This window comes from Dermacentor variabilis, chromosome 5 (assembly GCF_050947875.1).
Source record: "Dermacentor variabilis isolate Ectoservices chromosome 5, ASM5094787v1, whole genome shotgun sequence".
NCBI classification, from domain to species: domain Eukaryota; kingdom Metazoa; phylum Arthropoda; class Arachnida; order Ixodida; family Ixodidae; genus Dermacentor; species Dermacentor variabilis.
Genome location: NC_134572.1, coordinates 28,506,180 through 28,529,284, shown reverse-complemented (window position 1 = coordinate 28,529,284; position 23,105 = coordinate 28,506,180). Strand labels below are relative to the sequence as shown.

The following is a 23,105-nucleotide window of genomic DNA, read 5'->3' as shown; positions in this document are numbered from 1 at the left end:
AGTTAGAGCGTGTTCAGAAAAGGGCTGCAAGATTCATCATGGGCATCTACGACTACAAAATTAGAGGTTCGCAAATCAAGGAAAATCTAGGGTTAGAGTTGCTGTCCACACGCAGAAAAATAATCAGGTTAAAGCTTTTACACAACATTAACAACGGTAACACAGGAATCGATAAGAACATATATTTAAAACCACCTCATTATCAGTCTAAAAGACGTGACAATTCCAAGAAAATAAGGGCCTACGAAAGTCGTATTGATGTATTTAAGTTTTCATTCTTTCCGCGAACAATTGCAGAGTGGAATTTGCTCCCGGATGAGATAGTGTCGGCACCAATTTTTAATCTGCCATAGAGAACTTTACGTGAATCTGTTTAGACAATATTTCCAGTGCCGTTTTATGCATTGTGTAACATATTTTATAATCGGATGTTGTTAGTATTGGATGTGTTGTCTTTCTTTACTAATTACCATGATTTTATTTTAGTACCACAGATGATATGATGCCGCTGTCCGGGAAGTTGACCTTTATGTTTGTAATTAACCCCCCTACGATAATGCTCCACTCGGGTGCTGTAGGTATTTGTAATAAATAAATAAATAGTATATTCTACTCTTACCAAACGAAACACCTAATTATTATGCCAGAACTGGTAACAACTCAGCTCGTATATGAAGGGCTCGAAAATATCTTTTTATCAATAGGACTTCAATTGAATAGCATCAAGTGCTCTTTTTCTCTCTGAAGAAATAGTGAGTTGTCCTAAATATCAATGGGGTTTTCAGTTCAATAGTGGGTCATATTGTGCCTAATGGCAATCATCTATTGCTTAGGAAAATTTGCTTTCCACTTTTCTTCCAGGAAACAGGAGGGCTTTTCAGCTTTACGTCAGGTGGTCTCTCTGGGTTATCTGCTCATGAGAGGGACTCTGGAACATTTTTCTAACCAAATCTAGAATGGCCTCACTATTAAAGTATGTCCTGTGAATGTCATGATGCAAAAAGTTTTGAATCCTCCAACTATAAGGGGCGTTATCACCCCGATATGTGGCTTTCCGTCTCTTTTCGTCTCCGCTAGCACGCTGGGAGCTACATAATGGAGAAGCTAAGAGGGCAAAGCCTTGCCCAAAAGTTGAGTGTAGTCGTGGCGAAAAGGCTCGTTGCATATCTTAACATAGGCAGTATGAAATAAACGAAGCCAGCCACACTTTCGCGTGCACTCTCCCTCATGGCTGATAGGGTCGCCTGCACTGGGACGACGCTATCTTGAAAAGCACTGGCAGCAGGGAGCGAATGCTTCCTCTGCCTCTCGCTCCAACTCATCACTGAAACTCAAGATTATGCAACCTTCAATACTAAACACATGGGAAGACAGCTGACATGATGTCACGCTGACTCAGCACTCACTGTTTGCACACGCTGCAGATCTTATCGCACTTGGACTTTATCCTGAACATGATGCGGCTTCACTTCTGGGCTTCACTTCTGTGGTGGCTCTTGTCGCGCAGGGCAGATTTGAAAGGTGTGTTTGCAAGCAGTTGCTTGTGATTCAGTCATTTGACCATCTGCGTCCACGGAAGTTTCCATTTATTGTCAGCATTCCTTTGCTGCAGAAGGAAAATTTTGTTATATTGAAATCGCCTACATAAACACTTCATTATATTGAGGTTCTAATTACATGCTGTTCTATAGACAAGAGGTTATGAAAAGTTAAATACTTCATTATATCGAGAATTTCATAATATTGAAGTTCACTATATCGAGGTTTAACTGTATTGCTGAGAATGTTCTTGCAATCACTAAATCAACCAGTAGCGTTGGTCGGCCAACTGCTTTTGATCAGCTTTCGATGACGACATTGTGGATGCGAGAGCAAGCATCTGTTCACTCCTTTTCACATGAGATTCTAAGTTCCCTGCTACATGCAGTGCAATAATATTTGGCTCACATGTTCACAGGAACCTCATTAACAGATCAGCTAAATTTTTTTACGATGCTGAAGAAGTGTTTCATGGCTCATTTAAGGTCAGTCTGTGCAACAGACAAAAGCACGGAATGGGCATCACAAACGGCACAGCATGGGTCAACCACGTTCGGCGCTGACGATAGAGAGTTCTCAAATCGGGAGGCCCAAGGCAACAGGTTCGCATGACAAACCCTCCTATTTTCTTTTTCATCTGTGTTCATCTGCCTGTAAATGCGTTTACAGCCAGATGTCAGCACTGGTCACATGACATATTCAAGCCTGCCATGTAAATCCAAAGCAAGTCTTGTGACTGGTCACTTGTGGCTACGAAAAGAGACTGCTGTGTGCCTACGAATGTCGTTGGGAGTGATGGCCCACCATATGGTGCTTTGCAAAGATGGTGGCTGTCAACAGCGGTCATCATGTACACTCGCTTTCATTGGCAAAGCAGTTTGTTGGCTTTCTACGATCGTGCAACCACTGTGGATAGGTCTGCATTAATTTGGTATAAAACCATAACTTTAGTCGCCAACACCTTATGACTCTGCTCTCATTAGACATAACAGACTAGACAGTGCGGCTGTGACAAAAATTCGCTGCCAGCCGATGCGATAATAGGCCACGAACTGTTGCAGAAACCCTGTCACTAATATGTTCTTACGGATGGCTCATCAGTGATTGGTTGTGAGGTTGTGTGTACTGGTTAGATTGATGGCTGTTGAAGTAGTGTTCAGGCTTGCGGGCCTGCAACTACCATAAGCACACCATGTCTGTGTTCTTGCATGTTGGCAGAAACCTCCAAACTGCATGATTGTACATGCATGTACACTGAACACATGGGTCCACTATGATCAGCATGCCTTCCGATGCTTTCGTGCTTTCCATACTTGCTGCTTCTGTTGTTCCCTCTTTCTGCATAGTGTTAATCATCTTGATTGGTCCCGCCGACCTGGTCAAACCTTGTGCCGATAGAGATTTGGCACTGATGGAGATTGACACGAGTGCAGCACGCAGCGTTCCTAGTGAACACTGCAACTGCAGGCTCGTTTCATTGCTGCAAGTGACGTACACTCAGAGTCGTCCCGCTCAAAGAGGCAGCATAGAATGCTGGAAAGCATGCAGGATGCTTCCAACGCCACTCTGCACTGTGCCAGACACACTGTCAAGCAGACAGATGAGAATGCTTATCGCAGTATGGTTGACGGCGATAGGTCATACAGCCACGCCCATCGTTGACTACCATATGTATTAGAATCTAATCCAACTCCCGAAATCGTAAAGATCAGCAAATAAAAGGAAATTTTTTCGAATGCAAGCAGACTGAGATACAGTCGGAACCCGCGATAACGAACTACCGCAACAACGAAATTCTCGCGACAACGAAACATTTTCGTATCCCCACCGAACGCCCATAGGATTCAATGCATTTCGTATCTCTCAGTAACGAAATGTTGCTGTACTGCAATCCTGCATCAATGAAATTTGCCAGAACATAACTCTGCATATTGCGTAAGGCTAGCAGGCTCCAAAATGTGCTCAAATTCGATTGTTTTGCACCAAAAAGATTACACTTGCGCCGCCATCTTTGTTCACAAAAACAACCAAGCGCTGGAAGCGATCAGTGCGCTGGAAACACGTCATGGCCGCCATCTTGTTTGTTGATCGCCCGTTTGAAGCGGCACCATGAGTGGCACGCACATTGCTGCCGACATGTGACGACAGTGTTGCATGCCTACCAGGCGAAATCGTAGATAGTTATTCAAAACGCGCATTCAGTTTGCGTTCCCCGTGGCTGACGACTTGGCGAGACCTAGGCCAATAAGGTGAGGCGAAACTGAATGCAAACTGCACACATGTTTCGAACAACAATCCCCAATCGTGGCAGTGCACTGCATAATGTGCGCCTTGGTAAGAAAAATGCAGCAAGAACAAAGAAATCCACGTCCCACCTACATGGAATTGCTTATGGTGCTTGAGATGGCGGTCGCGGCATATGGAGTGTCACGCATCGGGCCATGATTGGGTGATCGTCCGGGAATACACATCCCTTGCTTCAAGAACGCTAGTTTTGGTGCCACCCAACAGGCATCGTGTGCGGATTTGGCGCTGGACATAGATTTGCGCTAAAAGGCCGTTATCTCGATCATTTGCCTTTGCGTACATGAGATACAATCACTTTTGCAGTCAGCACTGAACGCGTCATTGCCTACGGGCAGCAGCATGCACTGGAGAAATGCTGCTGCATGCGCTGTTGCTCTGCATTTGGTGCCGAGTTTGCAAAATCTCGTCCAGTGATCGCATCTCCGAAAGCAGTTGACCGAGAATACTGCGCTACGGCAGTACTGCCACTTGCTGGTCGATGCATGCGGCACACTTTGTATTGTTGGCAATGCGGTTCTATATCTTCGAGCAAAGCTTGCAAAGTAGGCTAACAGACTTTGGACAGTAAAGTTTTGTTCTGCGATGCATTACCTATCTGTGCTGTCTCTTTTCGCAACAACCAAATTCTCGCGAAAGCGAATTTTTTCGCGTTCCCTGCGCGATTTCATTATTGCGAGTTTCAACGGTATATAGTGAACAGCCACAAAAGGCAAATACAGTAGCATTTACTGTCAAACCAGCTTATAACGATACCAGTTTTAACAATATGTCAATAACAATGAGCAGCCAATGCACAGTCAACTTTTGTATGTGTTCTATAAACTGCCTACTGGATGTGTGCACCGAAAGGAAAAGGAATGCAAAATCTTTGGTGAAAAAAGTACGTGCCGCACCCGCCTTTCTGCTGTGCAGCCCACATGGGATGTCTTCCACCCCTCTGGTGTGGCAGCTGCTTATTGTTATATCTGAGTATTGTCAAAACTGTTAATGCTATAAGTAGGGTCAACTGTACTTCTTTCTGTGTAAAATGTTTGGATGTCGGTCCCCTCTGCTTTTCTCATGCAGCTGGATTATGATGCTTTCGCCAGCAACTCGCATTCGCCTTGTCCATGCCAGGGTCTCTATCGGCTTGAAGCTGACTGCTCTGCCACCAATGCAACTCTTTGCTTGATACAGCCCTGTAGGGGCGTCTCTTGCTCACTGCCATTACGTTGATGTGTGGCCATAAGCAAGCAACAACAAAAAAGAAAAAAACAACAACAATTAATGTGCCCCCACGCCTGTGCTTCGGTGATGTCTACAATGATGAAACTTGTCTGTATATTTTATAAGCTGTAATTAACCTTCTATGTAATAATAATAAATTGAGTGATTTATGTGTTTTCGACGAGGCACTAGCGGAGCGCCATTTTTTTTCATTTTATTGGCTTCTAATGAAATCCTCAAATCTAACCCGGCCTTAAAGTTTCGCAACTCGTGTCTTAAAAAAAAAAGAAGAAAAAGCCATTGGCTTAGATTTGTATAAGTATGTTGCGTTGTTTGCCACCACCACGCCTCCATGCATTTCTTTTGCTTACCTGTATAAGCGTCAGTGCACACACACCGGAGCCAAATTCATTGTTAGGACTTGTCTCTACACTTTCCATAAAAGTAGAAAATGTTTCACGGCACAGCTCAGCTGCAGCCACACTGGAAGTTGAGGCCATGCAGTTAGCCTATACACGACAAAAAGCAATCATAGTACACTAACTGGTAGGCGTACGATGCGCCGCTATGGCTTATTAAGTGATCAGCCAATACATTAGGCCCTGGGGAGACTGGGTCGGGAATTAATTGCTACTGCGTTTTAGCCATTAGTACATTTTAATCAGGAATGTAATAATGAGGTTTACTGCAGATTCAATTATTTTGAATTATTAAAAATAGCACTGTGAAAATAAAGTGTACAGTAAAACTCTGTTCACTTGAATTTTTAAAAACCGAAAGAATTTTTAGGTATGCAGTCTTTCGAGATAAGCGAAATCACGAAAATAGAAGCCTGCTGGCTGCGCATTAATGTAGTACTATGCTAATTAGTGTGTACTGGAATATAGTAGTACTAATATGGAAGAAAGGCCCCAGCAATCTCAGATGCACGGCGGAGTCTGTAGATCAAGTGGGATTTCCTCCCCTTGTTCCTGGATAAAAACAAAGTTGGGAACTGGTCTGTTCTCTCCAACATGAGCTTGTTTGGCACGACACAGAGCGTGCAAAGGCATTATGTCTGTCGACATTGGCAATCATCTCTCTATCTTCTGCATTTTGCTGTGCCCTCAAAAATTCAAAGCATAATGCAATTGAATATTCCTATCACCTCATTGACACAGCTGCGCTAGCACACTTTCAATGTCTTGTCAGTGAAATTGATTGGGAAACTGAACTCCGAGAGAGTGACCCAAACAAGGCATACAATTCGTTTTCTGATAAACTAGTTGAGTGTTGTGATAAGGCATTCCCACAGTGCAATGGCACTAAATGATATAAGCAGATAAGGAAACTGTGGATAAACACAGTGCTTTTAAAGAAAATCCACAATAAAAATAAAATGTACTATACTTTCCTTAAAATGCGAAATATTGATCATTTGGCTGAATTTAAGAAATATTGTAATCAAGTAAATTCAGAACTAAAAAATTAAACACTACGAAAAATTATTCTTGCGTATTTATATCTATCCAAGGAAAATTTGGTAGGAAGTTAAAAATTTGATTGGAAAGAAAGAGAACTCTGAAAGTCTTTATCTCCTCTTTAAATGACACCCTTACTGAAGTTTAAGCAGCTACCGCCTTAAACACCTGCTTTGTTCAATGTTGTAGCAGTGCCGCTATAAAAAACCAAGATGAAATAACTTCTATTGCACCTGTACTAAATTTATTAATACTATTGCCAACAGGCTCTGATGAAGTAGAAAAGGTGATTGCTAGCTTTAAGAACAATACTGCTGCAGGATTCGACAGTATTCTGACAGCTCCAATAAAATATGTATCTGGTATAATTTCGAAAGTCTTAGACCACATTATCAATAGAGTGTTTGAATCTGGAATTTTCTCAAACTTAAAATAGCCAGAGTTTGGCAGTTCACAAAGGCGATGCTGAACATACTGTAAACAATTTCAGACCAGTATTGATATTACCGCTTCTTTAAAGCTTTTGAACTGTTATAAATACTCGATTAGAAAGTTTTGTGAGGAAGTATGCTGTAATTAGTGAGGCACAATACGGTCTTCAAAAAAAATGTCTTGTGAACATGTACTGTTAAACATCAATCATAAAATGTTACAAGACATTTAGAAATGGTTATACACAACAGGGCTTATTCTTGGACCTGCATAAAGAATTCGATAGCGTGAACCATGGTATACTCCTGTCTAAACTTTATGACTACAACGTACGTGGAATGCCATTGGAGCTAATGAAAAGTTACTTGAGTTACGGTATCAGTTTGTTTCATTTAATCAGTTCACCTTGTCATTTCTCAAAGTAAAGACTGGTGTCCTGCAGGGTGCCATACGTGGTCCCTTATTATTTAACCTCTACATAAACGACTTATCAAGCATTCCTTCCACACCTAACATAGTCACGTACACCGATGACACAAATCTTTTTTTCACAAACGCTCCCCTGCAGTACCTTGAGAAAGAAATTAATGAGTTATCTAAATTTATTGGCTGACTGGTTGTACATAAACAAGCTGCATTTAAATGTTAATGAAACAAAGTATATCATATTCAAACCAGCAAGCAAGGAATTGCTTAATAATACAGTTGACGACTGATTTTTCGGGCCCTCATGGGACCGCGAAAATGTCCGAAAAATCAGGCAGTCCGAAAAAACAAATGTGCCCCCAAAAAACTCAATTTATTGCTTACTATTCAGTTAGAGGCTGGAAAAAGTGATTAATGGTCTTCTGAACCATGCTTCGCTTGCGTGCAAGCAGGTCCGCCTGAATTTCGCCGAGAGTCATCGTGCCGCCGTAAGCCGACGAAAGAGTTGCGACCGCTTGCATCAGCTCAGCTTGCGTCGGCTGCGCTGCTGCAGGCGAGTCGTCGTCGCTCTGGGAGTCTGCAAGCACTTGGCAAATGATTTCTTCATCCGTGAGCCCGGCGCACTGTTCCAACTCGCTGTCCACATCGGTGAACTCCGAAAACGAGACGGTCGAGAGAATTTCGACGCCTGTAGTGCGAAGGTCGTCGATGAGGTGCTCACTGCCAGACAGCTGCTCGACGACACTATCCTCGTCCAAGACAGCCAAGTCGCCATTCAACACAAATCCTGTGTGGCGGAAGCAGTTGCGCAGCGTTGTGCGAAAAAAATAAATGTTCCAGAAACAGCGTCTTGAAGAACTGAAGCCGATTCAATCAAATGCGAGCCACAGTAGCAACAGAACATGGTTTTTGCGTCTCCACAGCACGACCACGACTAGGCCTACTCGCTGAGCTCGTCAACGCATGGCAAACACAAACAGGCAGTCGAAGGAAGACAAAAAAAAAGCATTGCGTTACGGCAGTCACGCTGTTGCGGAAGCTGTTAGCATATAGCCTCAATCCAGCGTCCGAGTAGCTGAGGAACTGCCATGCAAGACAGGCACCGATTTCGAGGTTACAGGAGGAAAGTGTAAACAAACAAGATGGCGGCGACACAGCTCAAAATGCACTGACAGGTGGAAAGTCCGAAAAATCGAACAGCCCTCCCTAGAGTGTCTGAAATTTTGAGCCATGTAATACAGTGACTTTATAGGGTATGTCCTGGCGCCGGGAAAAAGTCCGAAAAATCAAGCATGTCCGAAAAATTAGGCATCCGAAACACCAGTCGTCGACTGTATAACTGTTTTACTTCAAAGGGAGCATATAGAACAAGTAAAAGCCTGAAATTTTCTGGGGTCTGGTTCCAAGATAACCTCTCTTGGGACACTCATTTCAGTAAGCTAACCAATGAGCTTAGTAAAGTATATTAGGTTGTATGTGTAGGATTAATGCTCTTGTTCCATTACGGATAAAGAAAGCAAGGTACTATGCCCTCTTTTACTCTGAGCTTACTTGCTGTGTATTAATTTGGGAAACAATGACTGCAAGAAATTATAAAAAAAAATGGTACTTTTACAAAAAAGGGTAATACGAATGTTTGAAAACTAACACGGTAGGCTGAGAGATCTACCGACATGCAACTTGTTTCGTGAGCACTCATTGCTCTGTGCTAGCCAGGTTTACAGTATAGATTACTCTTACATATAAAAAGCAACAGTCTTCACGTCGTTAGAACATCTATTTCACCATTACGTTACCCATTGCACAAACAAATAAGAGCAACACCATTCACCCACATAAATTATGGACATCAAAACCTAGACTACCTAATAACCCCACTATTAAATATTGTTGAGCCAGAAATTGATTCTTATGTGCCCCAATTTAAGCAGTATATGAAACATTTTTTTTTTAATCATGTCATTTCCTACAAATAAATATGCTCCCTGTACTGTAATCCTGGTAAAAAAATTTGATTGTGATATATAAATTCGTTTTTGTTGCTTTCGAAGTCTACCAGATATAAAATTCACATGAACTTTTATAATGCAAAGTGCATGAAGAAACTATGTAACAAAATGTGCATACAGTGCATTAAACATACCTATATGGAATGGGAAATTTACCTTTATGCCGAACGTCAACAGGAGCAAGAGCCTCTACCATAGCACATGGCCTTTAGCTTTTGCTCCTCTTTCTTGTATAAGAAAGAAATAAGAAATTCAATTGAGGCACACGTTTGGGGGGGGGGGGGTCATGAGTGATGTCAGGAGCTTTCCTGCAAGAGAATGTGCGACCACAAGGTGCTTGCTAAGGTTACTGTTGTCAATAATTGGAAGTTGCTGTGGCTGAAAAATTGTGTGTTTATTTTTTGGTGATATAACCGCTACACGCAAAGTATGGAAACATTTAGGTGGTGTCTTTCCCTGGTATTTTCGCAGTAGAGATTTAGTAGTATCCAGAATTCGTGCAGAAACATATTGAGATAAGGGATGAAAAACACAGGATTGATGCCGTGGCTGGAAAAAAGTTCTATTTAACTGATATTTTGAGATATCAAGAGTTAGAGTTAACGAGGGCTTACTGTATCTTCTCTCTCTTCTTTATTTCATTACTTGCATCAGTGGACATAGAAATTGTGCTGAGAATTTTTTTACTAGAAGTTAAATGGCAATCACTTCTGAGGTGCTGATTAATGGGCACTATTGTAACATATTTTGCATCATTTGACTTCTTTTGGTTGCTTGTTTTATGCAAGGTGGCCGTTGGGGTCACGAACATCGGCTGCAGAGCAGAGAGAACCTCATGCAACAGATGCCCAATGAAAGAGGTGAGGGTGCATGTTGGTGTGGTTCACTTATTGCATTTAGCTGATTTGATCTCACACACGCATGTGGGCTGTGCCTCTTCAGTTATTTTAGAAGATCTGAAAATTGATAGCATTGCCTGAAATTTTACCCTGTTTATTCTAAAAGCTTTTGACCTCTGAGGGCGGTACTACAAAAGTGTTCATTGACTCGTGCAGTGCTCCCACTCTTGTGCCAAATTGCGGCAAACGAAATTTCCCGCACCATTCTGATAAACACGATTTTTCACCGAAGTGTGGCAAAATGAGCGAATGCGCAAAGCATGGGTGGTTGCAGTGTTCTGCATACGGGCATAACGTGTATCAATAAAGCAGCTTAATTAATACATAGAACTCTCAATTATTTCTACTTCGCACGCCAATATTTCAGTTTCGATGGGGACCGCCTAAAAGTCTGAATAATCAGGAGTCCAAAATATTTGAATTCACCTGCAAACAAGTGACCTTATTCCACAAGTGGCTGAAAAAGTATGCTGTATTCTAGGAGGACCACATTCGAGGATTCTTTCACTTCCATATGAGTAGTGCCAGACGCCTCTGCGTCTACGAGTGACAACATTCTTGGCACTGTTAGTGCCACTAATGCTAACATCCATCAGTGCGTCAGGGTGCTAGTCGTACAGTGAATCATTAGCCCCCGGCAACAAGGCCACGATTTTGCAGCTATGCATTTTCCAGTGCCACTCCTTTTCACGCTTTATCAATTGTAAGAGTGGCACTTCACCTGGATTTTCAATGGGATAAGCCGGCCGTTAACAATGGATGATAAGGGCAGCATATAGAATCGAGTGGAAGGCATTACTACAAGATGTCCAAAAGTGGACCATGCTGTAATAGTCGAATGATGGCGGCTTTTTTTTACTAACAGTCATTGTCTAATGCTTCCCTCAATCACTGCCTCATCAGCGGGGACATCAAGGGTGGAGTTGGCGCCGCCTAAACAAAAGTCGCTGGTACCATGTTGCTATTTAACACGATCTGAATCAACAAATGCTTGACTCGTACAGTGAAACCTCAGTTGAAGCGTAGTTGGCCGGAGCTCGGAAAAAGTATGTACTTAACGGTAGTACTGTTTAACCGAAATAGCATGAGATCGACCACTTACATGTCAAAAACGGAACTCAGAGAGAGTGCGATGGAAGGGGAAAAAAACATGCAGTATTTATTCACTTTGCACGACAAAAATGATATTTTTGTTTGATGCCGCAGCAGCCTAGCAGCAACAACAGCGGCCTCAAACTTACTGAAGCTGAGCTTTTCAGCCAGCCCCCCTCTTCTCGGCAAACATTCTAATGGCAGATTCCTTGTTGGCGTTACATATTCTCTGTGCACATGTGCGGTAGTGCTTCAGAAGTCACGGGGCGCCTTTTTCATTGTGGGGTGCTGTTCTCGTCGCGACGATTGCATTCATGAGGCTGACGTAACATGCAGCTTCTGCCACTGCCGGGCCTGAATCGCCCGTGCTGTGGCTTTCCGTGTTGTCCTCATCACTGTTTCTAGCCGACACTTCAGTAACAACAGAGGCAACAATGGCGAAAAGTCTAACATCATAGCTGACATCTCTTCGCAGTCGCAGCAGTGTCGCTGAGCAACTTCTTCGCATTCCAAGGGTCACACACCGTAATCAACAGCAGATCCCTGTCGTGTGCTAGCGCCGACTTCTTCGTGTCACGTTCGATAGCACGAACGTAAAATTTTTCTTCTATGCTGAGCATCCAGTGTCTTCTTTATCCGAGCTTTGCCGTGACGCGAGTCCTCACTTCCGCGACGTCATAACACTCTGGCACGCCGCCGAAATTTTGTTGATGTTGATGTGGCTTCACGCGCGAGCGCACAGGGCGCTTGGAGGTTGCTGTTTCGATCTCTGAGGCTTGTTGTTCGATCTCTGAGGCTTGTTGTTATGCCGGGCTGCCCGATGGAGACGACGCACTGCCGTGTTTGCGCGATGAAAAGTGGAAACACTACGTGTTACCCAATACGTACACAATAAGCTGGTATGAAGCTGGTATGGTTTATGCGGATACAAAACACACTATGTTCAATGGCTGTTGAGGCGGGGATTTGACTTTACTACTTTTAAAACGAAACCACTGTTTAAGTGGGTATGGTTTAACGAGGTTTTACTATACAACCAACACTACAGGAATTTCACGAGAATGCAGCTCTAGAGTAGCTTGCTGGGGTTTGCTTTTCCTACAGTTGTGATCGGTGAAGGATCAACTAGGCTTTGCTAGTTTTGATTTTGAAGAGCCGCTGGCAACGTGACCAACGGCCATGCTGCAGCGAAGACAGTAATGTATCAAATCCAAAATATCATTTAGGGATTTCCTCTCAACCTGGCAGTCAAATTAGCATGCAGTCATGCAGGCAGAGTCCGAATTATTGAATGGTATGCCTTAAGGCATCCGAAATTTTGGTTGTTCTTATACATTAAAGGGGCCCTGAAACACATTTCTAACTAATCATAAAATGGCGTTACTATTAAAGTACGTCTGCCCATGAATTTCACTTCCCCCCAATTTTTTGAATTCTTCATCTATAAAGGGAGTTATCATAACAATACCCGGCTTTCTCTCTCTCATCATCTCCGCTAGCATGCTGGAAGATACACAAGCTACATATCAGGCATATGAAATGTACTTTTGCATATTCGCCTAAGAACATATCTGACATTCAAGGTCAAACTTCTTTATAATTTCATTTTTTACTCATCTAAATTACTGTTTATTGGTTTGGGGCACAACTTTACAAACTAATTTACAAAAACCTTTTGTCCTCCAAAAAAAATTTGTCAGACTGCTTTTTGACTCACCATATAACAGCCATACACACAGTTTTTTTTTTTTTTTCAAAAAACAAACGTTATACCAGTAAAAAAATCTTTATAACTATAAGCTAACGCTAGCCTTCAAGCGCAAAGTACTTGAATATAGAATGTTTCGAAGCGACTTATCATCACTAAAAGAGAACCCAGGGTGTCTACCAACCGGGAGTACCGGGAATTCTCAGGGAACTTGAATAGTCTGGAAAACTCAGGGAAATTTCAGGGAATTTGTGCTTCTATCAGGGCAAATTAGCTGTAACTTTATTGAAATTGAACGAAAGTCGTGTTAATGCTGGCTCCAGTAACAGAGGAATCTCAACGAATCGTTATTTCATCATTGACGCCGTGTCATCGGCACGATGTATTGCCAGAGTATTAACGACCGATTTTCCAGACGGCCGATTTTTCGGACATGCCCGATAATTCGCACGGCATTGCGGCACCACCACGTACTCCATATAGTCAATGTATATTGCCCTGACTGCAGGTCTGAAATGGCGTTAATCCAAGCCGCCGCCACCGCCGCCATATTGATTATCTCGCCGCCTCGAACCGGCACTCTTGCACGCAGTGGCGTAGCTAGGTCGTCTGGCACCCGGGGCCCATAGCTCTTCTGTCACCCCCCCCCCCCCGGGTGTAGCCGGCGGAAAGAGGGGTGTCTTCAGCCGTATATGACACCCCCCCCCCCCCCCCCCATCCACAGGCCCCTTGCACCCGGGGCCCACGGCCCCCCGGCCCCCCCCTATTGCTACGCCACTGCTTGCACGCAGATCCGCTGGCAGCCGTAGCCACCACAGCGGCAACGCTAGGCCTAGCTGCTTCTACGTTCGCTATTAAGCTTCTTGCCTTGCAGTGCCGTGTTTTTCATTGAAAGAATTCGCCGCTGTCAGCAATGGCACCGACTCCGCCTTTGTAATCCTCGCGATTGGCTTCGAAGCTCTCAGAGCACAGCGCGTTGCGTAATGCCAGTCTCCGAAAGTTAGCTTCGCCTCAGTACAGAAATGTTAGGCGGTGAAGCATAACAAGCGTGGGAAGGGGCAATTGCCACGGAATACAGTATGTATTTTATACACGCGTTCGCCCCCGTCTCCTGTCACAGTACGAGCACGGATATGCCTAATAAGTGTACTGGCAGACCTTCAGAGCTTTTTCGGACGTGCCTGTGGCAATTTTAGCCCTTAAGGGCAGTTAAAGACATGCATTCATTTTTTTCGAACTTCCCGATTTTTCGGATGTTTTTGCGGCCCCTAGGGAGTCCGAAAAATCGGATGTTGACTGTACAGCTGACCAAGAGAATGCTTCAAATCATCCATGGGGTAAAAGCATGGCAGAAGGAGGATGAGAAAATAAAGGACCGGCGCAGTGAGGAATTAACGGGAAAGGAAGCGTGCCGCCGCCGCTTTGAAGGAGCTTGAGCTAAAAAAAACAGTGTTGGCTGACGCTGAGATGCAGGTGTCCCTCATCCAAACCAAAATAAACTCTTTAAAGCAGTGAAACGCAACACTAAAATGTTGTGTATGGACTCAAAGTATATCAGGACAGTTGAGGTTGACTTCCCAGCTGCTGAGAGAGAATCTTAGTTGTGACAAAGTTCAGGCCTCATACCGATGAGTTTGCTTCAGTTGACAGAAATAGCTCATATTCAGAAATATTTACTTATTTATGCATTTCATTTTCATTCGTATTTGAAAATGTTCGACTTAATTTGGAACAGGTTTTACCATTTTTTAGCTGTACATTTTACTTACACCTTCCTTCTGTTTTCTTTTCAAATAAAATAGGTATTACTCCTTAATAATCAAACTGGATTAAGTCATTTTTTTGTTTCAACATGCTTACTAAATAGTGACGGCATCGGGCAACACTGTGTCAGCCTGTCTTGACATAAAACAAAATTATGGCTCATTTAGGAAATTTTGCAACGGTGCTCAGGGAAAACCTGGAAAACTCAGGGAATTTGGAAATGTCAACTTGGTAGACACCCTGAGAACCTTTCTGTACACAGTACCCGTCACAAAGAAAAGGGGAATATTATAACCCCTCGGGCTAACTGCTCCAGAGAAAAACTGTCCTTCACCCTACCCACTCTCCTGAATAATTACAACAGAAGCACCACTGACATTTTAAAAATAACTAATGCTGAAATACAGCAACACTATGTATAAGGTATCCAGTCTTTCTCATTGAATGATTTTTGTGCTCATTCCTTGTGTCCATTTCGGTGTCTATGTATGATTTCGGCGTTCCTTCCTGTAACCTTTTTTACTGCCGCCTTGTAGAGGGGGCTGCGGGCCCCTGTCAAGCTGCCGTTTGTCCATGCTGCTTTTACCTGCAGCCTCTCCCATCTTTCGTGATGAGAGATAAACAATATTATTATTATTATTATTATTATTATTATTATTAAACACTAGCTGACAACTCGCTTGCATGGGTCAGCTGGTAATCACAGCTCAATATTGCGCGTGCGAGGAAGGAAGGCACGCAGTAACGCACCGTCTTCTATCGTACGAGTAGCACAGGAGGAGAGGGAGGGGGAAGAGAGGGTTCTACTCTGGCGCCTGCTGCTTATGGCACGACTGCCGTATGTTGAAAGCGATCTGCAATGTGGACAAAGTGCACCCAGTGCCGGTAGCTTCGTATGGGCTGTGCTTTTGACATTTAGTTCATGTTGTAGCTAGAGACTGCACGAAGGTCAATTCGCTCACTGCAGCTGCTGTGCTTATCTTGCTTAATTTGCTATCGCAATCGATGCTTCGCCTGCAAAACTGTGACTTTTATTGTTTGTTTTATACTTTGGACGTTCGTCACTCACTCTCTGCAATGAAGTTGTTAGACATGGCGACGAAAGTTTCAAAAGTGAGGCGTTTCGGGTATTTCAGACTTCGGATGAAACGGATGTTTTTTGTCAGATTATCAGTGTCCACGAGAGTTGACTGTATATCGTTAGCAAACTGAGCTCCTCACTGCATGGAAACGTTCATTGTGCTGCTGTAGCTTACTTGTCCTTCGGATTCCCTTAGTAAATAAAACTCCTGATTGCACAAAACTGTTTGTTGTGTGTCCAGCTCACTTGACATTTCTTCTGCAAATAGAGCTGCCCAGTGCATGGAATGGTTCATTATCTTGCTGTAACTTACCTGACATTTCCTTAGTCAATGGAATATCTCGCTGCATAGAACTGCTTTTCCTGGTGTTCTCAATTTATTGAAAGGGAAATTCCTGCTGCAAGCATTTTACTTGAGGAGAATCTCAGTGTCTACCATGATTGTCCTGCTGGTCTCGTTTCTGGCCCAAATGGACTGTCGGAATTGTGAGGTTTGTACAGTAAGACCTTGTTAATTCGACCCTAATTAAATTGGGTAATTCATACTCATCCTCTGGTCATGGCAGGCATATGCATTTAATCCAGTTGAACTTGTTAATTCGGACATATTTGGCCATACATTAGTTAAGTTTGACTATTTTTGAAGCTCGGCGAGCACAGAGTGCCGTAAATGTGCAGCACAAAAAAGCACAAAAGATGGTAACATTAATCTGAAACGTAGAACTGGAGTCCGTGCCACCATAGTCATCAGCTGAAATTTTATTTGAATACAGCAACATCAGAATGCGTCGTGCCAACTTGTGCTTTTAAAGTCTTTATTCTTGCATTTACCGTTGCACACAACATCGTGTTGGCCGCATGCCTTTATAGATACAGTCGCCAACCATGATCTTATTGATAGCCACCACTGTCCACACCGATTGCAGCAAACGGTAGTTTCGTTTTTACTCGGTGTGCCCATTGGCTTTGCGCCTTCAAAGCTGTGGCTTTGCCGTCCTTGATCGCGTCAATAGAGGCCGTGCTTTTTTTCTGCAGCAGTTGCAGCAAACAGTTTATTTTGACTCAGTGCAAAGCTGTTTGCGATGATGAGCACCAGCTACATTGTGATTGATGGACAATCTGTTGGTGACCAGCTTAGTGGTGAAAAAATAATCTGAATGCATGCATGGTTGTGAAAAGCGTGTCTCAAATGAGGATGGTTGCTGCGGCCGTGCTGATAAGAAAGTTGAGAGGCTTTCACTGTGTGCACTAGTCAGTCATGAGGTGAGGAGAATTGCAGCTTCCGCACTGCATTAGTGCAAATATAATTAAAATTTGCTGATTCATTCAGTAAATAAACGTGCGTTGACGTGGTAAGCGTTTGTTTTTCTTTATACCCTTGATAATTTGACATTCGCTTGATTCGACTACTTTCTTCGGTCCCATGAAAGCTGAATTAATGAGCTTTTACTGTACAATTTTAGCTAACTTTCCTTATTATTTGCATCCATGCCTAGCAAATGTTTCCTATTTCAGGCAAAAGCCGCTTCTTGAAAAACAGAGATTTGTTCACCAATTCCTCATTATTTGTGATAAGCATTGATTTCATCACCAATTTGGCTTCGGATACTGCACAGCAGTTGCAGTGTCTGCCTCTAATTTGGCGTACCTTTTCATTCATCACTCACACTCACTACTTTTTCATGCTCATCACGTTTTTCACTCATCACTGAAGTTCAAGAAGTACAAAGTAGGACTAATCAAACCCACTTATAACAATCCCAGATATAATGATTTATTGGTTATACAGTAAAACCTCGTTAAACCGTACCTGCTTAAACAGTAGTTTCGTTTTAAAAGTAGTAAAGTCAAATCCCTGACTCAGCGGCCATTGAACATAATGTGTTTTGTATCCGCACAAACCATACCAGCTTATTGCGTATGCATCGGTTAAAACGAAGCGTTTCAACTTTTCGTCGCGTAAACACGGCGGTACGCCCTCTCCATCGGGCGGCCCAGCAGAACAACAAGCTTCAGAGATCGAAACAACGGCCTCCGCTCGCCCTGTGCGTTTGCGCGTGAAGCCACATCAACATCATTTCGACGCCATGCCAGAGAGCGTTATGGCGTCATGCAAGCGAGGACGCGCGTCGTTCCATAGCTCGGATAAAAAAAAACGCCGGGTGCTCAGCATAGAAGAAAAATTAGACATCGTCCATGCTGTCGAACATGACATGAAGAAGTCGGCGCTGGCACGCAACAGAGATCTGCTGTTGACTACAGTGTGTGGCATTTCGAATGCGAAGTTGCTCGGCAGCGCTGCTGCGACCACGAAGACATGTCGGCTACGAGCGTCAAATTTTCGTCATCGTTGCCTGTGTTGTTGTCGAAGGGTCAACTAGCAACAGTGATGAGGACAAGACAGAAAGCAACAGTACAGGCGATTCAGGCCCGACAGTGGCATAAGCTGGGCGTTACGTGAGCTTCATGAATTCATTCGTCGCGACGAGAACAGGAGCGCGATAACGTAACTCTATTCCATATGAAAAGTATTCCAAATTCCGGCACCCGGCAATGAAAAAGGCACCCCCGGGACTTCTGCAGCACTACTGCGCGCGTGCACGGAGAATACGTAACGCCAACAATCTGCCATGTGAGTGTCTGCCAAGAAGAGGGGGCTGGCTGAAAAGCTGGCACGCAGCTTCAGTAAGTTTGAGGCCACTGTCGTCGTCGTGCTAGGCTGCCGCGGCATCAAACGAAAATAACATTTTTGTCGCGCTAAGTGAATAAATACTGCACGTTTTTTTCCCCTTTCATCGCACTCTCTCTGAGTTCCGTTCTCGACAGGTAAGTGGGCGATCTCATGCTATTTCGGTTAAACAGTACTACCATTTAGTATGTACTTTTCCGAGGTCTGGCCAACTACGGTTTAACGAGGTTTCACTGTACCGACCACATTTCACTGCACTTGTGATTTTTCGACCATGCCTGTTGAAAGATTGTGGAGTCTCAAATGTGCTCTTGGGACCAAGGAATGACAAAACAGGAGTGCAAACAGTTGAAAGGGCATCTATTGCGCTATTTATACACCAGTGCCAGCTAGCTAATTTACAACCAGCGGAACATGCCGACAGGCGCTGGCAAATCGAGTAAGTCCAATTCACCACGACAGGATATCGAGCGAATATGTTCGCCCCGCTCAGAAGCCTTTTGGAGGGCGGTCCCATGAAGCGAGCTCGTGGCTGCATAACATGTTTGCGCACTCCGCCGACTCCATGCCAAAGAGGAGGTTGCTTGTTCACTTTGCGCTCAACTATCCATGCTGCCACGTGGCGCTAGCATCGGAACATCTGCACTATCTCTCCTACCGCTGTACAACTACCAGTGGTGCATGTGCAACACAAGGGAGCCAGGTTCCAAGAGAAGCGAGAGCCTTGCAGTGAAAACAACTTCAGGGGTGCAAGAGAGCCAAGTGTGTCCCCATGAGATATAACAAACATTTTCAAACGTGCCATACTGTTACAACGTGGTATAAAGGTTACAAACAGGGATAAGGTACCTCAGAAAGGCCAGCCATTGTCTTGATAGGAGGACCTATCTTAATCAAAGGTGGCCTTATCATCCTCAGCAGGTTAGCTTTAACGAGTTAGTAGAGTGAGGTTACATGTGGTTGTTGCCAGTCGCAGCTGGCTGGAGAGGGAGAGAGCGAAAAGAATATGAGCGCTGTTGCTTCGCGTCTCTAGGCGTAGCTTCTAAGATGGGGGGACAAGAGCAGGTGAGTGGGAAGGGGGCAGAAAAAGAAGGCAGAAAAAAAAGAATATAGGAGGGCGTTGGTTGAGTGAGAGGCTAGGAAGTCTTCAGAAAACTGAAGAGAAAGCGTAGGTGTCGTAGGCGGCATGCATTTGTGGTTTTAGAAGAGCCAGTCAGTGCATGAGTAACAAAAAGACATCAGTTGAAAGAATTACATGAGTAGCACAGCAGCAGTGCATCAGGTAATTTTGAAGGGGTTAAGATGGTGACACGGAACCTGGGGGCAATCGATGGGGGTAGTTGGAAGGCAGCAACTTGGTCTTTCGAGGGACATTGTCCTCAGTAGTTAGGCGTAGGTGTCGTCACGGTGGTATGCAAAAGTGGCGTGATCCTATGTGGTGGAGGCACCAAAAAAGATATTTTGGCATCTGGGTGGTGTGATTATCGAATAGTAAATTTCAAGTTGACTCGAGAAGTAAAAAAAGTTAAACACCAAATTGAATATCAAATATCAGAAAATCTATGATGAAGCCTAATGCTTATAAATTTTGGACAAGAAAACATGGTGCTGCACATGCTCAGGAATCTGCTGGAATAGCATATTGCAAGCTATCAATAAGTTGGGTGCATAGGAATTGGGATATAACAGCATGGTCTACTCATTATTATTAGTATGACAGAACTGATTACAGCTGAGTTCTAGATGAAGGTCTGCAAAATTTGTAGAATGTCTGTTGAATAGAATAAAGTGCCTTTTGCCCTTGGGAGCTGAAGAAGTACTGAAATGATCTTGTACAAATGTCTTATGAAATTTTCAGTTTAATAGTGGACCTTTGTTTTATGGCAATCTTTTATTTCATAGAAAGTGTTCCTTTCTATTTCCCTCCAAAATGCAGAAGGGATTTTCTAGCTTTATGGGCAGTTGGAAATTGCAGGTTATTGGGAGTTTGTGAAGATCTGCATGACAGACTAAAGCGCTGACTTTGCATCACATGACTCTATCATTGCTTTGCGCGTAGCCATTGTTGGCACTCTGTGGATTGACTGTGGCTGTACCCACGGTAAAAAGCAGGAGCTTTTGATTGGTGGATTCAGCATCATTTGCCACTTTTCAAAGGTTCTGAAATCGGCGAGGCCTTGTCAAATTTGTGCAAGGCACCCGCTCTCCTCTAGCAAGGTTGACATTTGGGCGAGCTGGTATGGTTCCATGATAAAGTAAAGCTAGCGTGAAAGAGTAATGACAGAGACGTAGACAACTATGCCAGGTGTTTCATCAAATACTACACTGAATATGAGAAAAATCTAATAGTAGATATTCTAATTGCATTACGTGAATGTTCACTATTCGATTTGATGTGATGACATTCGAGTGTTCGCACATCTCTAGTCAGGACGCCAGGTAATTCGAACTCGTTAGTGCTAACACCTCTTTATTTGAACAGACTGGGTGTCCAGCTACCCTTCTAGCAGCAGCACACCAACCCATGCAGCGCTCAGGCCCAATGGTGTACCGACCACTACTGCTGCAAGTAACGCTCCTGCACGTAAGTGACCATGGCATCTGATCACGTAGCCACTTTGAGCTCTGAGTGGGTTCGTTGTCTTGGCAGCAGCACAATGCAATTTTGACACACTTGCATTGTGGTTCTGTGCATAGGCCTCCTACAAAGTGCCTTGTATGATGGTGTATGGAATTTATGTGCAAGCTTCAAGTGATTTCAGTCTAGTTGCAGAAAGAACACAGAGACACACTTTGTTTTCTATCACAATGAGTATTGTGTGTGAAAATAATTCTACCACCAATTTTTGGATCCGCACTATTATTCAAACATCCCTGCAGCATCGCAACCTACTACAGAGACACCTCGTTGAACCGTAGTTGGCTGGAGCTCAGAAAAAGTATGCACTAAACGGTAGTACTGCCTCACTGAAATAGCGTGAGATCACCCTCTTACCTGTCAGAAATGGAACTATGAGAAAGTACAATGAAAGGGTGAAAAACATGCAGTATTTATTGACTGAACGCAACAAAAGTGTTATTTTCGGGGATGCCGCGGTGACCTCGCAGCGATGACAGCAGCCTCAAACTAACTTAAGCTGCAAGCCAGCTTTTCTGCCAGGCCCCCTCTTCTCGGCAAGCACTCGCATGAGGTTGACGTAACGCTCAGCTTCTGCCACTGTTGAACCTCAATCGCTCCTGTTGTCGCTTTCCGTGTCGTCCTCATCACTGTCGTTAGGTGAGACTTTGACAATAACAAAGGCAACGATAGCGAAAAGTCGAACCTCGAAAAGTCGAACTTTGTAGCTGATAACTTTTAGCGGTCGCAACAGCCCTGGTGAGCAACTTCTCCTTCACATTCCAAATGCCACATACCATAGTCAACGGTAGATCGTTCCTGTGTGCCAGCGCCAACTTCTTCGTGCCACGTTTGACAGCACGGACGATGCCCAATTTTTCTTTTTGTGCTGAGCACCCGGTTTTCGTCTGTGCTTTGACATGTTGAGAGTCCTAGGTTGCACGACGCCACAACACAGGCCACAACGCTCTCTGGCACGACACCGAAATGAGGTTGATGTGGCTTCACCCTTCCAAGCCCACTCTGCGTTTGCGCTTAGAGGCTGTTCTGATTTCTGAGGCTCGCTCTTTTGGGCCGACCTACCGCCGTGATTGCAATCACGATGTACTGCCATTGATTGCACAACAGAAAGTGGAAACACTATGTGTTAACCAAAACTTATGCAATAAGCTGATGTGGTTTATGCATATACAAAATGAATTATGTTCAATGACTGCCGAGTCAGGGATTTGACTTTACTGTTTACTGTTGACTACTGTTTAAGTAGGTACAGTTTAAGTGGGTATGCAGGGTGTCTACCAACCGGGAAAACCAGGAATTCTCAGGGATTTTGAGTAGTCTGGAAAAACTCAGTGAATTTGTGCCTCTATCAGGGAAAATTAGCTGTAATTTTATTGAAAGGGTTGAAATTCATGGTAATGCTGGCTCAAGTAACAGACAGGAATCGTAATGAATCGTCTTTGATGCCCTGTTGTAGGCTGGAGGAGTTGCCAGTGTACAGTCAACAGCCGACTTTCCTTATTCCCGATAATTTGGATGGCTTCGCAGCACCACCACGTACCCCATAGAGTCAATGTATTGGAACGTCTCAAATTTCGGATGCAAGAACTCTTCGCCATCCGATTTTCCGGACGTTTTGCCGTGACCGCATGTCTGAAACGGCAATAATCAAAGCTACCACCATTGCCATTTTGATTACCTTGCCGCCTCGAACCGGCGCTCTCACACGCAAATCCGCTGGCAGCCATAGCCACCACTGCGTCAACGTTCGCTATGAAGCTTCTTGCTGTTGGGTGCCGTGTTTTCTATTGAAATAATTCGGTGCTGACAGCAATGGTGCAGACTCTGCCTTTGTGGTCCTCGCGATTGGCTTAGA

General features: G+C 43.9%; 1 protein-coding gene across 7 annotated transcripts in view; it reads left to right on the top strand.

The window, feature by feature from the left end:
* LOC142582386 (uncharacterized) overlaps nt 1-23,105 on the top strand; it is an 85,015-nt gene that overhangs the window by 27,636 nt on the left and 34,274 nt on the right. For 5 of the 7 annotated variants that reach the window (XM_075692045.1, XM_075692044.1, XM_075692046.1 and 2 more), the window contains exons 5-7: nt 2,025-2,141; nt 10,168-10,239; nt 21,095-21,196. In XM_075692045.1, the coding sequence (XP_075548160.1) occupies nt 2,025-2,141; nt 10,168-10,239; nt 21,095-21,196 (291 nt within the window). The remainder of the gene's footprint in view (nt 1-2,024; nt 2,142-10,167; nt 10,240-21,094; nt 21,197-23,105) is intronic. The other 2 variants (XM_075692047.1, XM_075692048.1) reach the window with 2 other exon arrangements.